General features: G+C 46.3%; 1 protein-coding gene across 1 annotated transcript; it reads left to right on the top strand.

Annotated features, from left to right (window-relative positions):
• Positions 1-2,159: 2,159 nt before the first annotated feature.
• Positions 2,160-7,175, top strand: CFAP20 (cilia and flagella associated protein 20). The gene is made up of 6 exons (XM_081203750.1): positions 2,160-2,508; positions 3,512-3,591; positions 4,452-4,563; positions 4,923-5,111; positions 5,580-5,690; positions 6,745-7,175. Exons 1-6 carry the CDS (start codon positions 2,425-2,427, stop codon positions 6,748-6,750), a joined length of 582 nt encoding a protein of 193 aa, XP_081059876.1. The 5' UTR covers positions 2,160-2,424; the 3' UTR covers positions 6,751-7,175.
• The last annotated feature ends 11,435 nt before the right edge of the window (positions 7,176-18,610 follow it).

Here is an 18,610-nt window from a genome sequence, read left to right as displayed (position 1 = left end):
TACAGAAACAATAACATCATCATATGGTTATTTTATTTTTTACATTAAATTTCTATACTGCCCTTCATCTGAAGATGACAGCAGTTTACGCTGATTTGTGTGGGAAGTTCCTTAAAGATAGAGTAAGCCTACAAGCTTCTTTTGACTGGTGCAGGTGAGAACATGGCAGCTGCTAAGGTGCCCTCAGCCAAAATCCAATTGCCGCCCTGGGTTCTAACATTTCTAAAAACATACCTCTGTTTCAGTCCTTGCGTAGCAGTCCTAATCAAGGTTTAAACACACATCTAAGAACCTTTCCACTTGCTTGCTGATGCTGCCCTCTTTTGCATGGGTCATGGCTGTTTTCCGTGCAATCAGGAAACAAGTGGCTGTACAACAAAATGTGGGGCAGTGTGAACTATTACTGTTTGGGATTCCCAATATTCCATTCTACTGTTCCCCACCCCAATTTATGTTCCTCCCCCACATTCAACAGTAACTGTTCATTCAGTCCTCATTGGGCAGTTTTGAAGTTTCTTCACCCTCCCAGCTTTCTTTTTTTATGTATTAAAAAACCACTCCATGCTCTAAATTCCATACTAAATGATTGCAATGCACTCTATGTGGGGCTGCCCTTGAAGACTACTCAGAAACTTAGAATCATAGAGTTGGAAGAGACCACAAGGGCCATTGAGTCCAACCCCCTGCCAAGCAGGAAACACCATCAGAGCACTCCTGACATATGGTTGTCAAGCCTCTGCTTAAAGACCTCCAAAGTAGGAGACTCCACCACACTCCTTGGCAGCAAATTCCACTGTCGAACAGCCCTTACTGTCAGGAAGTTCTTCCTAATGTTTAGGTGGAATCTTCTTTCTTGTAGTTTGGATCCATTGCTCCGTGTCCGCTTCTCTGGAGCAGCAGAAAACAACCTTTCTCCCTCCTCTAACTTCAACTGGTCCAAACATATTATTGGTTGGGGTTGCTTTTAGAACTCAACCCCTATTTTAAAACAGCTACATTAGCTGTCAATTCATTTCCTGTCTTAATTCAAGGTTCTCATGTTAGCATTTAAAGCCCTAAATGACTCAGGCCCAAATAGCAGAAAGGCCACCTTGCTCTCTAGAGACCATCTCGGGTGCTAAGGTGGGCAGAAGGGCCCCTCTTCATAGTTCCACTCCATAGAAGTCCAGGGGTGGCAGCAGCCCAAGAGAAGTCTTTCTCTGTGGTGTTCCCTGAGTTGTAGATTTGCATCTGACACCTTCACTATACAGCTTTTAGGGAATGCTGAAAACACACATCTTTAACCTGGCCTATGACACAAGGTTGATGTGCATTTTCAGAACCCACCCTATTCTGGTGACTGTAACCTGTTTCAACTGTTTTAAATCCTGAATTTCAAATTGCTTTACCCCTCCCTGGGACCTGTTGGTGAAAGGCAGGTAACAAATTAGTGATAACCATAATAATAGAAGCTCTCTCCAAGTGTTCTCCAGAAACTGGTACCTAGAGGCTGTGATCCTGTAGGTGATAAATAGCTATTGTGACTAGTGGTCACTGATGGTCTGCTCCTTCTGCATGCATTTTTCTAATTTCCTTTTCAAGCTATCCAAGCGAGTGATCACAATTTAAAGGCAAATTCATGGAGGAGGCTGTTGGCCCATGATGGCTTCCTATGACCCCCAGGTTACAGAGGTGGTAGCATCCTGCTGGGTATCAACAGCTGAGGTTCATGAATAGGAACAAATAGGGAGGGCAGCACTGAACTGCTTAAAAGTTTAAAATAAGCAAATCATATTTTGCAGGAAGAGTGCAGCTATATGCCTACACAGAAGTATGCCCCACTGAGTTCAACGAGGGGATTATTGAAGGTAGCGGGGTTGCTGCACAAGCTGCATTATGCAACGAATTTCTCTGAGGTTGTTTTGGAGGTCAACTCTCAAGGGAAGTGAGTTGGAAGTTGGAGGAAGGCAAGCAAAAGAGACAAGGGAGTTTCAGACCTACACTAGAAACTACTGAATGGTCCTCTCTGCACTTTTCCGATCTACGGAGTAAGCGGACGCGGTGAGGTAGTTCCCTCGTCCCGCCCCGTTGCCCAGGTAACGCGCACGAGCTGCGCGACAACACACGGCGCCTAGAGAGCGAGAAAGAGGACGGCAACTAGTCCCGTCCGGAAAGTAGTCCGTCCCTTAACGACGGGGGGCGTGGCTTCGGCGCGATGTCCGGTTGGCCCTTTGAGCCTCGCTTTAGCTGGCTGGCGGAGCGCTCTTCCAGTCGCGCGGGACCAAAGTACACACTGAGAGGGAGCTTGTGTCCTTCCGCATAGGAATCACTGAGAAGAGCGAGAGACGCGCGCGCGGCGGCGGCGGCTGAGGAGGGAGCCCAACGCCCTCTCACCCGCCCGGCGGAACGAGCCCTCCCTACCCGCGACGCGGAGGCGGCGGCGGGATGTTCAAGAACACGTTCCAGAGCGGCTTCCTATCCGTGCTCTACAGCATCGGGAGCAAACCGCTGCAGATCTGGGACAAGAAGGTGGCGGAGGGAGCTGGTCCTGGCCTGGGGGGCGTTTCTGCGAGAGGGTTTCTAGTCCTCATGGCTGCCCGGGGGTTGGCCTTCAAGGGTTGGTCTTCAAGAGCTCTCTTCAGGGCTTGTGGCGCCGCCAGGGAGAACCCCGGAGCCAGCCAGCCTCGCTTCCTCTCTCAGGCTTCGCATGTTCGAAGGAAGCCCGAGCCAGGCCTGGGGAACCTCGGACTCTTTTGGACTACAACTCCCGTCGGCCCCAGCGTCGTATTACTGTGTTCTTTTGGGACTGATGGGAGAACAATCTTGAGGGCACCTGTTTGGGGAGGGATCCTCTTAGGGGTTCCCTCCTCGTCTGTTGCCCCATTTCTTTAGAAGCCCCTCCACTGTCCCCTGGGCCCCCGACATCTTAGGGTGGTCTAGCAGTGCTTCATGCCTGGTGGTCCCATTTCCAATTGACCGGAAGCAGAAAGCCTCATTTCCCCTTCCTACCATGGCTAAAAAGAGCCCTGTTGGATCAGACCAAATAGCTTTGCAGCCTATTTCCCTCAGTGGCTAAGCAGATTACTCTCTAGGTCATAACTTCCCCAACTAGGTGCCCTCCATATGTTTTGGATGCCAGTTTCCATCAGGCCTAGGCAATGTGACCAGTGGTAATGGACAGTGGGAGTTGTACCATATAATGTAGTGATGATCCCTGACTTGGGCAGCTTTAAAAAAGGATTAAGCTGAATTCATGGCGAATTAGTCTAGCAATGACTACTAGCTGCAGTGGTTGTATGCTGCCTTAACTATAATACCAGTTGCTAGGAACTGCAAGTGAACAGAGTTCTGTTGTTTTTATGTCCTGCTTGCGGGCTTTCCATGGGAATATGGTTGGCCATTGTGAGAACAGGATGAAGCCTGCACTTCTAATTCAGAAGTATGTCTTCCTGGTAGGGCTTTCAGATGCTATTTGAAGCAAGAAAGTCATCTGCTTAATTGAGTGATGTCCTATTTCATTGTCACCTTCTAGGTGCGGAATGGCCACATCAAAAGAATTACAGATAATGATATTCAGTCATTGGTGTTGGAGATTGAAGGGACCAATGTCAGGTAAAGAGGAACCACTGTCTATGCTTTCCTAATGTCCCATTGAGAATTAGACGTTGAAAAGCATTGTGGGATTGATTCCCAGCTCCAGTTTCCTCACAGAGATTTCTCCATCAAAACCACGCCAGTGTATAGTAACTATGGAAACAGCTCATTGCTCCCATCCTTGGTAAGGACGAGTCTGGGATTGGAGGAGCCCATTGTGGCAATTTATCTGTTGTTATGCCTTGAATGGGCTGGCTGCATGTGGCCCTCAGGCCAGAAAGGATTAGTCTCCCATGTGGCAGGAGCTTTCCCTACAGCTGCTGGGATAGAGAACCTTTCTCAGCCTGAGAGCTGCATTCCATGGTGGGTAAATTTCCAGGGACTGCTAGAGGTAAACCTGGGCATACCAACAGAGGTGACTCTTAGTAGAGCCGGATACCTTCCAACCATGCAAAAGTTAAGAGTTTCTACACAAGCTTTTCTCAATTTTCAATTGAGGCAGGGAAGAGGTATTGTCGCAGATCATATAATGCATAGGATGCATTCCTGACAGGCAAAGGCTCTTGAGGGTGCAGAGCAGGGTCAGTGAGGGTTTGTGGCCTGGAGAGAGTCCCAAGGATTGGATGAGAAGGTTGGAGGGCCACATTTGGTCCCTGGGGCTGAGTTTCCCCAAGCCTGCTCCATAGGGAGGCAGAAATATTAGTATATAAGCTTTTAGAGAATCCTGAAATGCCTGTAGAAATATTTCAAACAAATGGGTTCTTCTGATGCGCATCCTGCACCTGAATTTTGAAGCCCTGGGAGATGAGATGCTCTCAGAAGGCCTGCTTCTCCTGCAAGTCGTACAGTCTTGCTCATTCTGTTTCTCTCCCCCACAGTACCACATACATCACATGTCCTGCTGACCCAAAGAAGACGCTGGGGATCAAATTACCCTTTCTGGTGATGATAATCAAGAACCTGAAGAAATACTTCACCTTTGAAGTACAGGTTAGTTCATGGAGCTAACACAGCAGGTCCAGAACATGACAGCATTAGTGGGCAAAGCCATTGGTCTTCCCATCTAAGTCATGAGATGGTTGTTCCTATTATATAAAAGGTGACTTGCTTAGAGCTACTCAGTCTCTGAGATCCATCTGTTACTCCAACCCTCAGTTCAGCCTTACTGGCAGAGTTCCTCTCCAGCACTTCAGTCAGGTCCTTGGCTAGCCTGACACTGCTTATTCTGCAGGCCCCTCCCTCCAGGGGAGCTGAAGGCAGACTGCCTAGTATTCTTGTCAGTAAGGTTAGGGGACTGCAGGCTTGACATCTGCAGCCCCCCCTTCAGCAGCGGCGTGTCTTTGTGTTAGGTGTTAGATGATAAAAATGTGCGCCGACGGTTCCGTGCCAGCAATTACCAGAGCACCACCCGTGTCAAGCCTTTCATCTGCACCATGCCTATGCGCCTGGATGATGGCTGGAACCAGATCCAATTCAACCTCTCTGACTTCACTCGACGAGCGTATGGTACCAACTACATTGAAACCCTGAGAGTCCAGGTAAGGAGCTGTGTGTTCTGACAGCTGTGACACTTGCATTTCAGTTGCTGATTTGGGTGGTTGCCCTTGTGGAGAAAGAGCCGTTGTGGGTCTCTGTAGCTAGCGGTGGCAACTGCTGGGGTCTTCAGTTAACATGGGGGAGATCAGCATTCAGAGCTAACACTGGAAATTCTAGGCCCACAAGTGTCAATCAGCAGATTTGACTGTTTTCTTTTATCCCTGGGCCTGATCTCTCTTTAGAGGTTGTTCTGAAACACATGCATTGTATATATGTATGTTAGTATTTATATATAAAATTTCTTACCAGTCATAAAACCCAAATCTGAGACTACCAGAATGACTTCCTAGCTGATTCTGTTTATAGCAAAATGGAATAGCATCCATTTGGGGGGGGGGGCTCATAGATGTCAGGCTGCTTTGAAATGACTGCTGCTGAAACACCCTTCTTGGATATGCTTGACTTTTCAGATCCACGCAAACTGTCGCATCCGCAGAATTTATTTCTCTGACAGACTCTACTCTGAGGATGAGCTTCCTGCTGAGTTCAAGCTTTATATCCCAGTCCAGAACAAGGCCAAGGTGAGCAGCTGCTGGAGGATCGGGGGGAGCAGGAGTTTGTATTCTAAAAAGTGCTTGTTAAGCTAGTTGTGGGAGCAGAGACGGCTGGAGTGGAGCACTGGATTTGGAGGGCAAGAATGCATCCTTATCTTCCACCCTCCTGAAGCCAAGTCTGACAGGTTGGCTGCTGACTCCTTGAATGACCCACTTTTGCCCACACAATTTGAAATCAAATAGCATGGGCAAAGGCACAGCCTGTAAAGTGCCAACTTTCAGCTAACCTTGTGAAGTCAATGTGCATAAAAAGCCCCAACAACCAGATGATCGCCTGAGTTGCGAAGCCATGGGGGGCACAGTTCTTTGCATGCAGCTTTGCAGCTGCTGCCAATTCATCTGATTGATGCTACATCTTTAACTGCCCCGCCCCTGAAGTCCTATCTCTGTAGGAAACATGGACATGGCTTGGTCAAAATGGCCTCATGGACCAAACAGGGGTGTCTGGGGGCCTAACTAGGCCCATGGGCTGGAGGTTCCCCACGGCTGCTGGAAGTGAGGGCAACTGATGCCAAGAAGTCAATTAAGAGAGCCTTATGCGTGGACTGCATGGAAACTTAAGAATCTGGCTGCTTGAAGCATAATCTAGTGTATTATTTAGTAAGCATCTTACACCACTCCTTAGCTGTCAGGCTCACAGAGCAACTGATATACATTCAAACAACATATGCTGCAATATAGCATCACAACAAAGTAGAGCAGATAAATGTCCCAGTGTTAAAGCCTATAAACTAGTTGATCTTAAAAGGTCTACACCTGGTGCCTAAAGGTGAGTCTCTCTAAGGAGTGAGTTCTAAAGAAGGAATGCTATGAAAGTTGAGCCTTGGGAAATTGGATTTCAGGTGTCAGTTCAGCTGTGTTTTAGCAGGGGGCCTTGGACAAATCTCTTGTCTCATGCGCCTGCACACACAGGCAGAGAGCCTGCTGGCGAGGGATATTGCTGCAATAAGAAAGATCTGAATGCCCTTTGAATGAATGTGAACTTTTGAATAACTGTCTTTCTCTGCATTTCCCCCTGCAGCAATGATGTCACATTGGGAAACACACTGAGAGAGACACTGTGAAGAGAGGTGGAAGAGTTTGTTTTTTTAAATTAAAAACAAAATTTAATGTTGATTTACATAGGGTAACTTTATTTAATAAAAGTTGGTATCTAAAATGCTGGAACACAGGACAACTAACCATGTCATTGTTTTGTGTGAGCGAGATGATGCACAATCAAGCTTGCACTTTAAAATCAACCCCAGACCAAACTTGAGTTATGGGGCTTGATCCTGAGTGCATGCAGACAACTCTATTGGAGCAGTTTTGAGATCCTTGTGCCCCCCGCCCCCCTCGGATGCCAGTGGTTTTTCTTCTTTGCTGTTCATATCTTTTTTCATGTATGCTCCAAAAACGTGTGGACTCCTCCCCTTCTGGAAGCTGCTATTAAATATTTGATTTTCTTTGTAAGGCTGTTCTTGGTTACTGCATGCTGAGGGAGGCCTTATGCATCACAGGCTCCCCTGCAGGTGAATTGATTCCCTGGTATTGTGCCTGGCCTGCCTTGTCCCCTTCATTGTCAAGTGTCAATGTGTGTCTCCTGCTTGTGTGCCAAGGAGATAAGGGGGGATGGTAGCCAAAGTTCTGAACTGTCAGATCTGATTTCTTGGGCATGAACCTCAGTAGAATCCCCTTCCTCTTTCCCGGTCAAGTGGTATGCAAATTCACAGTACAGTGCACGCAGCTGATGAAGGGTTATAGGAATGGCTGCATCTGAAACTTCTCTTGGAAAGGCGAAAGTGGAAAGCCTGAACATAGGGAGATTTGACAAGTGACTAGGTTGGCTGCCTTTGCTTGCTGGTGGCATCAGTCCAAGGAAGGGGTGGGAAATCCGGGCAAAGTGGCCTCGGGGGGGGGGGGGCACTTTCCAGAACCCTCAGCCTTACAGATATTGTTACTAAACTTATTCCCCTTGCTTCACCAGGTCCCAGGGTGGGTTACAGCAATTGACAATTTAGTATTAAAGAAATTAGTGCAAATTACAGTCACAATAATAGGGTGGGTCCTCCAAACACACATCTCTGGCGTCAAAAGAGGTGTGTCTTCATAATTCCCTGAGACTATAGTGAAGGTGCCAGGCACATCTCTGTGGGGAGGGAATTCCATTATTTGTTGAACTCCCATCAGCCTCAGTAGGCATGGCCAATAATGAGGGAGGATGGGTTTTTGCAGCTGTGGAACATCTGGAGGATGACAGGCTATCTACTCCTTATCTAAGTGGGGAGAGGTTCACGTTGCACCTAAGAAGAACCTCTGCTAGACCTCTGCCCTTTTTGAGTTTCAAACTTAAGCAGCAGAGGTGTTCCCATGACTCCCCATCTGTCAAAATGCAAGTGTGAGCAGAGTTGCCACCCAGCTTGCCATGTGATGCCCTTTATCTTCCACTTCCTCCACTTAGCTTAAAATGAGTGACCTAAAATAACCAGAACTCTGAGCTGAAGGATTGTTGACAGCCTGTACTCAGTAAGCACAGGTAGTCTTGCTGGCTGGTCTTTCAGACCAAAAGCCAAGAGTGGGCAGGAGGCAAATACATTTGTTAGGATCAACCAAGACATCACAAATTGCTTTAGAGATGGCCAGAATGTTTCCATTCACACACACACACGAGGAAGTTCTGCAGCGGTTACTGTAAATCCTGTAACACTAAATTGTGTACCTGTCTGATGATGTGGCTGGACCAGAATAGATTAGTTTGAAGAACAGCAACAGAAGCCCCCTCCCTTGGTTTTGTCCTAAGGAGAGCACAATGACCGCAGCAGTGCCTGCCGACAGGCCTCCAGCATGCTGGAACGTGTCCAGAGGAGGGCAACCAAAATGGTCAAAGGCCTGGAAACGATGTCTTATGAGGAACGGCTAAGGGAGCTGGGCATGTTTAGCCTGGAGAAGAGGAGGTTAAGGGGTGATATGATAGCCATGTTCAAATATATAAAAGGATGTCATATAGAGGAGGGAGAAAGGTTGTTTTCTGCTGCTCCAGAGAAGCGGACACGGAGCAATGGATCCAAACTACAAGAAAGAAGATTCCACCTAAACATTAGGAAGAACTTCCTGACAGTAAGAGCTGTTCGACAGTGGAATTTGCTGCCAAGGAGTGTGGTGGAGTCTCCTACTTTGGAGGTCTTTAAGCAGAGGCTTGACAACCATATGTCAGGAGTGCTCTGATGGTGTTTCCTGCTTGGCAGGGGGTTGGACTCGATGGCCCTTGTGGTCTATTCCAGCTCTATGATTCTATGCATATGGTGGTGTTCCTTTTACTTCCAGCAGGTGTTGCTGTTGTGTTTCTAAACTCACTGTAAGGTACACTGGTTAATGGAGGAGCAGCCCTGAAAGGTCAGAATCATGGGCGGTTCTAGGGCCTTGCATTGTAAGGCTTGCCTTCTCTCAGACCTTGGGGGTGTTGAAGGGACACGGATGAAGAGGTTTCTGCATTGACTGCTTGACTAGTGGTGACCTATGGAGGTCTTGTGGCTCACATGGATTTCCTCTTTAAGGAACCCTAGCAAAAACTCTGTCAATCCAGTAAAAAAAGGAGCAGCTCACAGCTCCTGCAGTTAGTAAATAATAGCCCTTTTATGTCTCCGAGTGACTTACAGCACTAGGGTGGGGAGACCTGTAAGTACACAAATCTTGGTTAGCTGAGAGTTTTAATGGTGTGGAAGTTGGGGTCTTGTGAGGGTCTTGTCCCCAGGTGAAGCAGCTGTGGAGTTCCCTAGGTGGACAGATTTGACAAGTGACTGTCTTTGCTTTTATTCTGTGTCAAGTCCTAGATTGGTCTCTAGAGACTCCGGAGGGTAAGTCCTTCCAGAGCAGTGGAGGTTTTAATAGCTAAAAAGCTTCCACATGCTTGCTGATAATTTGAGGTGTCATCCCTCCTCCAAAAGAACCATGGCCTCCTGTTGCAATGCCAGACCCATCTTCAATTGTCGCCAATCCCTGGAACAGAATGTGGCAGTTTTCCTCTGCATTGCAGCATTGAGAACTTGGTTGTTCTATCTCCTGCCAATGTTCTGGATAATCCACTCAAGATAACTCCTTGCTGGAGATGCTGCCTCATCACCATATTTGGAGAGGGAGCAATTTTCTCCCAGCCTGCAGACACAAAGCACCTGCTCCTTTCTACCATGGTTCTTGCTCGGTTCTCAGTCTGGGCAAGTGGAAGAATCTCACTGTCCCAACATTAAATCTTTCTGCAAGGAGTGAGCACTGTTTTTAAGAGGCCCTGTTAGCCAGAAAAAGTGGAGCAGATATGCCTGTGGATGCGCACAAGGCACCAATTGTCCTATCTGGGGTTGCAACTCTCTCACAGGGCAGCTCCATCTCAGCAGCTTCTCACTTCCTGGCCCCTCCCCACCCCCTTCATTCACTGGACAGCAGCCAGCCACAGATGGCCAGCCAAGCTGGGATGCCCCTACTCTCCTTTTGTCAGATTGCCCATGTCTTAAGAGGCAGACAGTGCCCGCTGGGTAGGGGCTCTTTCATGTGCAGGAGAGGGAATAAAGGGGGTCTTTATTGCTCAGCGGCAATGCATGAGCACAAGGGTCTGGTGTGCTATTTTCTGCTGTAGGCACAAGGCTTGCTTGGATGGCAGAGATCCTCTCTGAGGAGTGGGAATTGACAAAGGCTGCAAGTGAAAAGGGAGCTGTGGGCAAGGAGCAGGATTCAGCCCCAGCCAGCAGGTGTTGGGTTTTGAATTTCCCCAAAGCCATAGATCCCTCTTCAAATAAAACTACTATCTTGGAAGGATTTTGCTCCTAACAAGGCAGCACAACCCTATGAAGGTGTCATGGCTGTCTTGAGCTACACACCAGGCACTGGTTATCTGCCTGCAAAGCTATAGGCTTAGGGGCCCAGGACTCTGCCTGTGCTGCAGACCTTCCTGACTCTGTTTGGTGAAGCCTTTGGTATTCAGGCACCTTAAGCCCTAAGTTGGCTGAGTCCTTTGCATGCAGACTAATGGCGACCCCCTTGACATTGCTCCACAAACAAAATCTTACTGTCTCGCCTGCCATTTGCTGACTTGCACTAGTGATGAGTCAGAGGGAACAGACAGGCTGTTCCTTTGGGCAAAATCTTCCTAGGAGATGGGAGGCAGGTGGTTGCTGAAGCCATGCAGAATCGGCAAATCCAGCTGAGGCAGTTTCTGCCTCCCTCATCCAAGTGGGATTCAAAGGCAAAGGGCGTAGAAGTTGCACCAAGCAGTTGGCATCATTGGGATGGGGAATCACCAATCTGTTTAAGGCTGCTTGTCCCAATTGTGCATACCTTGATTTCATCCATGTGACATTTCTTTAACTGTTTCTCTCTTGAATGATAGTAATATTTTAAAATCTCAGCAGGCCAGTGACAATAAACAACCCTGGTGCCTTTATACTATTTGCTATTAAAATGGATTGGCGAAGTCAATGGCCCATTGCCATTAGTCTCCAAATAATAACTTTTAAAAATGCTATGTTGCCTGCAGTGATTGTGCCTCAGGAGGATTGTTAGTGGCAAAAGATCTCTGCGCATTATGCTACACAGCCTGCTGTCCTCAAGATGTTTTGGACTACAATTCCCATCAGCCCCAGCATAATATGACCATGCTGCTAGACCATCTTGTTGATGGTGGTGGGAGAAACAGGCTGTTCAGCTGCAGGTCAAACACCTCTGCTCTGTCCCTTTGTCTGCTAGCTGATTTGAAAGTGATGCCTCCATAGGAATGAAGGGAGTTGTAGTCCAAAACCTTTGGAGGATGCATGGCTAGAGAAGGTCTAGTTGCTATAAGTATGCTAGTCAGTAGTTTACAATCATGCCACAAAGGACCAATGATCGTGCACAAACACATTCCATGAGGAACAGGAATCAATTTTGGGACAGAATCACAACTGCCCAGCTCAAATACACATCATAACCAGTGCCGAGTGCTTCCCTGCAGAAGAAGCAAAACCTCAAGCATCCACACTGCATTTGGCAAATTGGGTAGCAATTAAGCGCCTAATTTTGTGCTATAAATTGATTGACTGGAAATCAATGCACCTTTTTGCTGTGGCTGCAATCTTCTAAGCAAGCCAGTGGTCCTTGGAGAAGTGCTCTTGGAATGATCCTGTTGAGGCTTTCATGTAAATTATATTCTGTTGGAATCAGGAGAACCATTTTTCCGGAATGCATCAAAGCTGGCTGATGTGGACTTTTTTGCTTCTATAAAGAAAAGTATTTGGGTTGCAGTGTGGAGAGGATCATTTGACAGGCAGGCAAAGCAACAGAACATTTTCTACAAGGCCAGTTCCACTCAGCTCATCTGATGGGAAGTGTTGGGGCAGGACATGCAATTCGCGGATATAGCAAAGCCCCTGGGCATGCTCTTAATGAGCTTTGTTCCAAAGAGCTACTGTTCCCACAGCAGCAACAGGAGGAAGGGAAGGAGGTGCTGTTATCAAATAGCCCATGATCTCACATCCTCTTCTTCAGATGGTCAGAGTTCACAGCACAACAGAAGCAGCGTTTCAGGAGGCAGAATCAATAATGAACGTATCTTATCAGCCTCCTAATGGGGTCAGGCTCATGGCTCAGTGCCTTCCTGGATGGAAAGAAAAATCTAATTTGCTTGGCAGTTTCAGGAAGGCAGAAGCAGCAGCTGTGATGCAGAGCAACAAGCAGGCTTTAATTCTGATGTCTCCAAAGCAAAGCTTGATGGGCAGAGAAGCCATAACTGAAGGTGGAGGGGGCAGGGTAGGGTGCCAAAGCTCAGCCGCTGCTCAGCCCAGCTGTGCAATCTGGACTGTCCCAAGTTTCTGTGCACTGTGCTGAGAGGTCCTCTTTCTGAGCACAGCCAACAGGAATTGGGCTTCAGGAGAATGTGGTCAGCAAATCTTGCAGTTCTCAAGTCACTTCTGTAAAGTGCTACATGTGTTGACAGGGTGTAGCAGCAGTAGTAGCAGACCCCCCTAGTGTCCCTATTTTCCAGGGACGCCCCTAATTTAGAGAAACCGTCTCAGGTTATTATTTGATCCCAGAATGCCCCACTTTTCCTTAGGATGTCCCTATTTCCACTGGAGAAATGTTGAAGGGTATGAAGTTATCCGACCCTTGAGCCCCTTGAAGGCAGTCCTCTGTAGTGAAGTTTTTAAAAAAAACATTATATTAAGTTTTTATATATGTTGGAAGCTGCCCAGAGTGGCTGGGGCAGCCCAGTAAGATGTGTGGGGTATAAATAGTAAAATTATCATTATGGAATGGGACGTCCCTATTTTCATCGGAGAAATGTTGGAGGATAATAATCATAATCATAATAATATAATAAATAATAATAAATAATAAAATAAAATAAATAACATGCGCCTATAATAAAAGTGAGCCCTGTCTGTGCTTTAGATGATCTTACTCTGTTTTATTATTATTTTTTGCTTAATGTTTATGTTCACACTGGGATGCGGGTGACGCTGTGGTCTAAACCATTGAGCCTAGGGCTTGCCGATCAGAAGGTCAGTGGTTCGAATCCCCGCGACAGGGTGAGCTCCCGTTGCTTGGTCCCTGCTCCTGTCAACCTAGCAGTTCGAAAGCACGTCAAAGTGCAAGTAGATAAATAGGTACCGCTCCGACGGGAAGGTAAACAGCATTTTCGGGCGCTGCTCTGGTTCGCTAGAAGCAGCTTAGTCATGCTGGCCACATGACCCAGAAGCTGTCTGCAGACATACGCCAGCTCCCTTGGCCTGTAAAGCAAGATGAGCACCGCAACCCCAGAGTCGTTCGCAACTGGACTTAACGGTCAGGGGTCCCTTTACCTTTGCTTATGTTTACAGCTATAGCTGTTCTGAAAGGAGCAGCATCCCATGAAGTTCCTCATTCCAAGTATGTTTTCCGCAATCTTCTTCACATTTTTTTCAAGTTTCTCATCAGGGTCCTGTTAAGCACTCAACCCTTTCCTGGTGGCTGAAAAGTTCCAGAGGCAACACTTCAGGGCTTCCTTTCCTTTACATGCAAAGCCCTGGTTGTATCTTGGATATTTGCTTTATTTATAGCTATGCAAACAGAGCTTACTGGAAGCAGATCAACACCAGGTTAGCCAATCCACTTGCCCTGCGTCAGAGATCTGCACCGAAAGCTTGACCTTCAGGCTTTAGCCAACTCCCAGCTCCAAACGCTTTCTTGGTCTCACTCTCCTAACTGGCTCCAAAGCAGAGTTTCTGTGCCCTGTTCCTCTTGGAGAGGCAGGCACGTTACAGGCCACAGGCCAGTGCTGGAGAGAATTCCCAACTATCCTGGGCTTGGTTATTATACCTCTGACCAAGATGGACAAACTCAGAAGACCGCTTTGAGGGTATTTACAACATTGCCTATGCTTATTTATTTGCCTCTTCATTTTCCAGATCGTTTCATCCCCCCTTACAATTGGCTAAAACATTCCCTCCCTCTCCAACTACAAAGTATATCAGAACCTAACGAACAAAGACAGACAACCAATGTTAAATCCTCATTGCAATCGGGCTGTAAATGATATAGTAGTAGTAGTAATAAAATAACAACAACAACAACAACAACAAAACAACAACAACTACTACTACTACTACTACTACTACAATAATAATAATAATAATAATAATAATAATAATAATAATAATAATAATAATAATACAGACAAATGTTCTAAAAGGCTTTGGGTATTGGCTTTTCATTAGCCAATATATTTTAAAATGCTATATACGGCCACCAGAGCACAAAAAAGTGTCCCTTTTCTTTAACCCTTGGTTATGTGAAACTTTTGCAACAGCTTTTCGGCCAGTGCTTTTCCCCAAATTTTGTTGTGCCATTTTGGAATATTTAAAATATTCCCTAAACCAGCAAATTCCTGCAGCTATCAGAAGAATTTTAATAAAGACGTTATTTTAATAAAGGTTACAACTCCTGTAACGATGTTGAGCAATACTAGCTCTGGAGTTTCAACAACTCCCCCTCCCCCGGTAAAGTTTGATAATTCTTTGAAAATCAAACCATAGCATTGAGAAAGAAACCCTCAGCCTCTCCAACATGGTATTGTCCTTAGATGCATTAATGCATGGGATTCTCAGAGCAAGATACCGTATTTGCAAGCTTTTCATTATCATTTCTCTGTACTTTGAGGTTGATTTATGGGGGAAGCTGTGCCCTTCTGCAGTGTCTGTTAATTTGGGGGTTCACACCTGCCTCTCTCCACCTTTAGCCACTACTTTTCTGTCAGCACATTTGGGGAATTTTCAGCTCAGAGCAACTGAAAGCCATTAACCAAGAGTCATCAGCATTCATCTTGAAGTCTGCTGCTGATGCTACGTCAGGAGTGACAGTGAAGGACATCTGATTTCACATTGATGTTGTGGGTGGAATGCAAAGAATTGTACCATCTGTGTACATTTGCTCTGCAACAAGCTTACTCTGAAACCTCCTTTAGTAGGTGAGAAATGTCAGACCACCAACGTTTTCAGCTTATAAAGTTTTGTATGGGTTTTAATTTTTGTATTATATTGCAAATCACACTGAGTTTATTTTCTGAAAAAAGTGACTAATAAATGCAGTAAATAATAATAATGATGATGATGATGGTGATGATGATGTCCTTTCATTAAAATCACTATTGATTGTTTTCATGGGCTTCTCACATCTTGAGCCCCATCTGCTAATTAAAAGTTATATAAGCACCCTGTTTTGAAACTATGTAAGTTGAAGCGTTTGTTTAGGACTGAGATGTGGCCCTCCAGATTTTGTTGGACTAGGACTATGTGTTATGAATTGACACATTAAAAGAAGGATTTGCAGGCCAATTTTAGAGCCAACAAACCACCAGGAAAGAAAAAAAAGCATTGGATTTGCTCTAGTTACAGTGTATTTTCCAATGTTTGGAAGGAAGCTTTAGTTGATGACATCATGATGGGCTTTGCACCCCACAAGAGCTGCCCAAGGGGCTTTTCAAAAGTCTTAAATAGAAAGTAGGGACCAAAAGTGGGGGAGCACATTACAAACATGATTGAGCACAGAATCATGTGGGTTTGTTCTTGCTAGGCTTCCAACATTCTTCCATCGTCATGGGAAAGTAAGAGTAACTCGTGGTTTTTCACTGGAGATTTCCACTTGCATCTTAAATTAATTGTTCTGCCAATTCAGAAAGAGCCATTTGGCTTTTGGACAATGCATTTGTTAATGATTTCACTGCCTTTTTCATTAGCTACTTTTGCATTAGCAGCTGGAGGCATTTGTCCTTACAGCTTCCAGAATTATTTTCTTAACAGTAAGAAAGAGGATGTGGCTTATAGGAGAGCTCTTTGTTAGAATCACGATCCCCGAAATTGCAGGCAATAAGCTTAAGACAGCAGCGCTAGGTAGAAGCACCTTGTTTAGCAGAACACGTTTCACCCATAAGCCGTCTTCCTCACAGGCAAAAGCTTTCCTTGTGACTTACGCTGGTATACCCAGTTAAAACAGCTTATTCAAGTTTCCAGAGATTCTGTCTTCATGTGGCAAATTGCACTTGCAAATACAAGATTGCGGCCTGACTCTTTGGCTTCCTTTCTCCCACACGCTCAGTATGACATTGAGGGTCATGATATTGTCTCATGTCTCTTGAAATCAGAGGCAGGGCTTTTAAGGAGAATTTTGAGCAGCACAGCAGTAAAGTGATTGCAGTGTTTGTGCCTCACACATGCCACAACAACACACCTGTGCATTTTGCATGTGTGTGCACAACATACTCTTTATTTCTCAGAGCCACTGTTTATGACATACAGAAGACGTCACTGAGCAGCAGAACTGGGATTTGACAGCACTAATGAAGAAGCGTCTTGTGTTCAAGCTGTGCACAGCAGGTGTCATGAACTCTAAGGAAACTTCATTTGAAGTCAAGGCTATAAGAAGAATGAAGAGCAAGAGAATGGACAACCCAGATGAACGCATACACACACACACACACACACACACACACACACACACACAGAGTACTCTGCACCCCTGTTTATATATTTTCTGGCATCACCACCCTCACTGTATCATGGACAACTTCACACAACTTATCAGGAAAGCAGTCCCCATGCAGAATTATTTCATGAATATTGGAAACATTGGTGAACACACTGTGGAAAGTCCATTGCTGGATCAAACGCTTTGGAGGCCCCTAGGCAGTCAAAATCTCCCTTGCAAATTATCTCCTAAGAAAGCTAGATTATAATTTTCTTCTCAAGATCAAATCAATATTATTTTGAACTGGTGTTGCAGGGCCCCTCGGCCGGTGTCCACTCTGCTTATTTGGTAATCCGGCACTGGAAAAGTAGCAGTGTAGTCTGTGGGGAATGTCTTTGGCATGGGGAGGAAAAGGAGGACTGCTTGATCAGGGTTTAGGGTCCCAGGGAATACTGGATGACACACTTCTCACATTATCCTCCATCACTTCCTTTTTTCATCAGCTAACATTATACGTGTTTTGTAGAACTCAGATTTTGAACTGCACAAATGTTTCCCTTTCTAATTGTGCATTCACCCTGCCCCTGGATCTGCCAGCTTCCGAGCCATTCCTCTAAACCCATCCTAAACTCTGCTTGAAGGGCAGAGCCTAAGGTTTACAACATAACCTGTCCTCCTGCGCTACCCTGCTTCCCACCAGTTCTGTGTTAAAGCAAAACTGAACTGCCAGCCCAGTTAGCTTTTGCACATAGAATTGTTTCGGGGGTGGGTGGGTAGGTGGGCTCTTGCCCTTACATGCTCAGTAGCCATTTGCTCCCCTCCAAACTAACACTGCTCAGTGGTTGCTGAACTCCTTGCAACTTCCCAACTGATACTGTCAACCGTTTGGCTTCACACCCACCCATCCACTTCGGCTCTCCTCCAGATATAGCTTGGGGTGGTGATGATGATGCCATAGCAGAGGCACCAGGAGCGTCCCAGTCTTCCTAGCTGCTTCCTGCAGCCACGTCTCAAGTGGGCACAGCTGCACCGCTGCTAGGCCAGGAAGCCAGGGCAGGAGCCAAGCGTCTGCGACTGAAGCTCATTTCTCCTGACCTCTGGGTTAATGAATGCACGCAGAGGCAACAGAGGGAACCCTGTTCTCGAGGTGGACAAAGAGAAGCAGCCACTGGCAGCTGCTGGGGTAGTGTTTATTATGCAGCAACGGAACACAAGTGGTAGAGGCGGCACGTATAAAACTTGTTGGCAGAAGATAGGAGCCAACCAGGGTGTGGTGTGTGTGCACAGCACAGGGGAGCAAGGTGCAACCTGGCACATGTTGCCTTAGTGGCTTTTGTGTGTGTGTGGAGCAAAAGCCACCAGCGAGAGCCACCAGGGACTGCTACCTAAGAAGGCCAAAACAAAGGCCTTCTCTACAGCACGAAGATGCAGACCAAAGTGCCCCTGGTCTATGTGTGTGGAAGAACCTGCCGCCTTTTCAACAAGGAAGTGCATGTAGGGCAAGCATACTTTGTTATTTTTATTATTAGATTTATTGCTACCCCTTCACCAGCAGGTCCCAGGGCAGGTGATTTAAAATTGAAACCAGCTAAAACAGATTACTGTCCCAGGAATAGTGTAGTTCCCCAAAATACCTATCTCAGGCATCAAAGCCCAGACGTCCACCCCATTCTTAGCCATCAGCATCACTGGTGGCTTTGCAGGAGACACACAAGGTGGGTGAGGAAGCGAGTATTCCCTTTGGCATTATAATCTCCACAAAATGATTAACGCACAACAGATACCTAACTAAAATGGCAAGTCTGGAAACAAAATAGGAAAACCCAGAGCCACAGGCAGACATTATCCTATCGGAAACACAATTTTTAAAAACAAATAGACGCCACAGCAAATTGCTGAAAGTGCACTTGGAGACAAAATGAGTTCCACGCTTCAAAACCTAAAGG

This window comes from Podarcis bocagei, assembly GCF_964188305.1.
Source record: "Podarcis bocagei genome assembly, chromosome: 7".
Classification (NCBI taxonomy): domain Eukaryota; kingdom Metazoa; phylum Chordata; class Lepidosauria; order Squamata; family Lacertidae; genus Podarcis; species Podarcis bocagei.
This window is presented reverse-complemented; position numbering and strand designations above follow the sequence as displayed.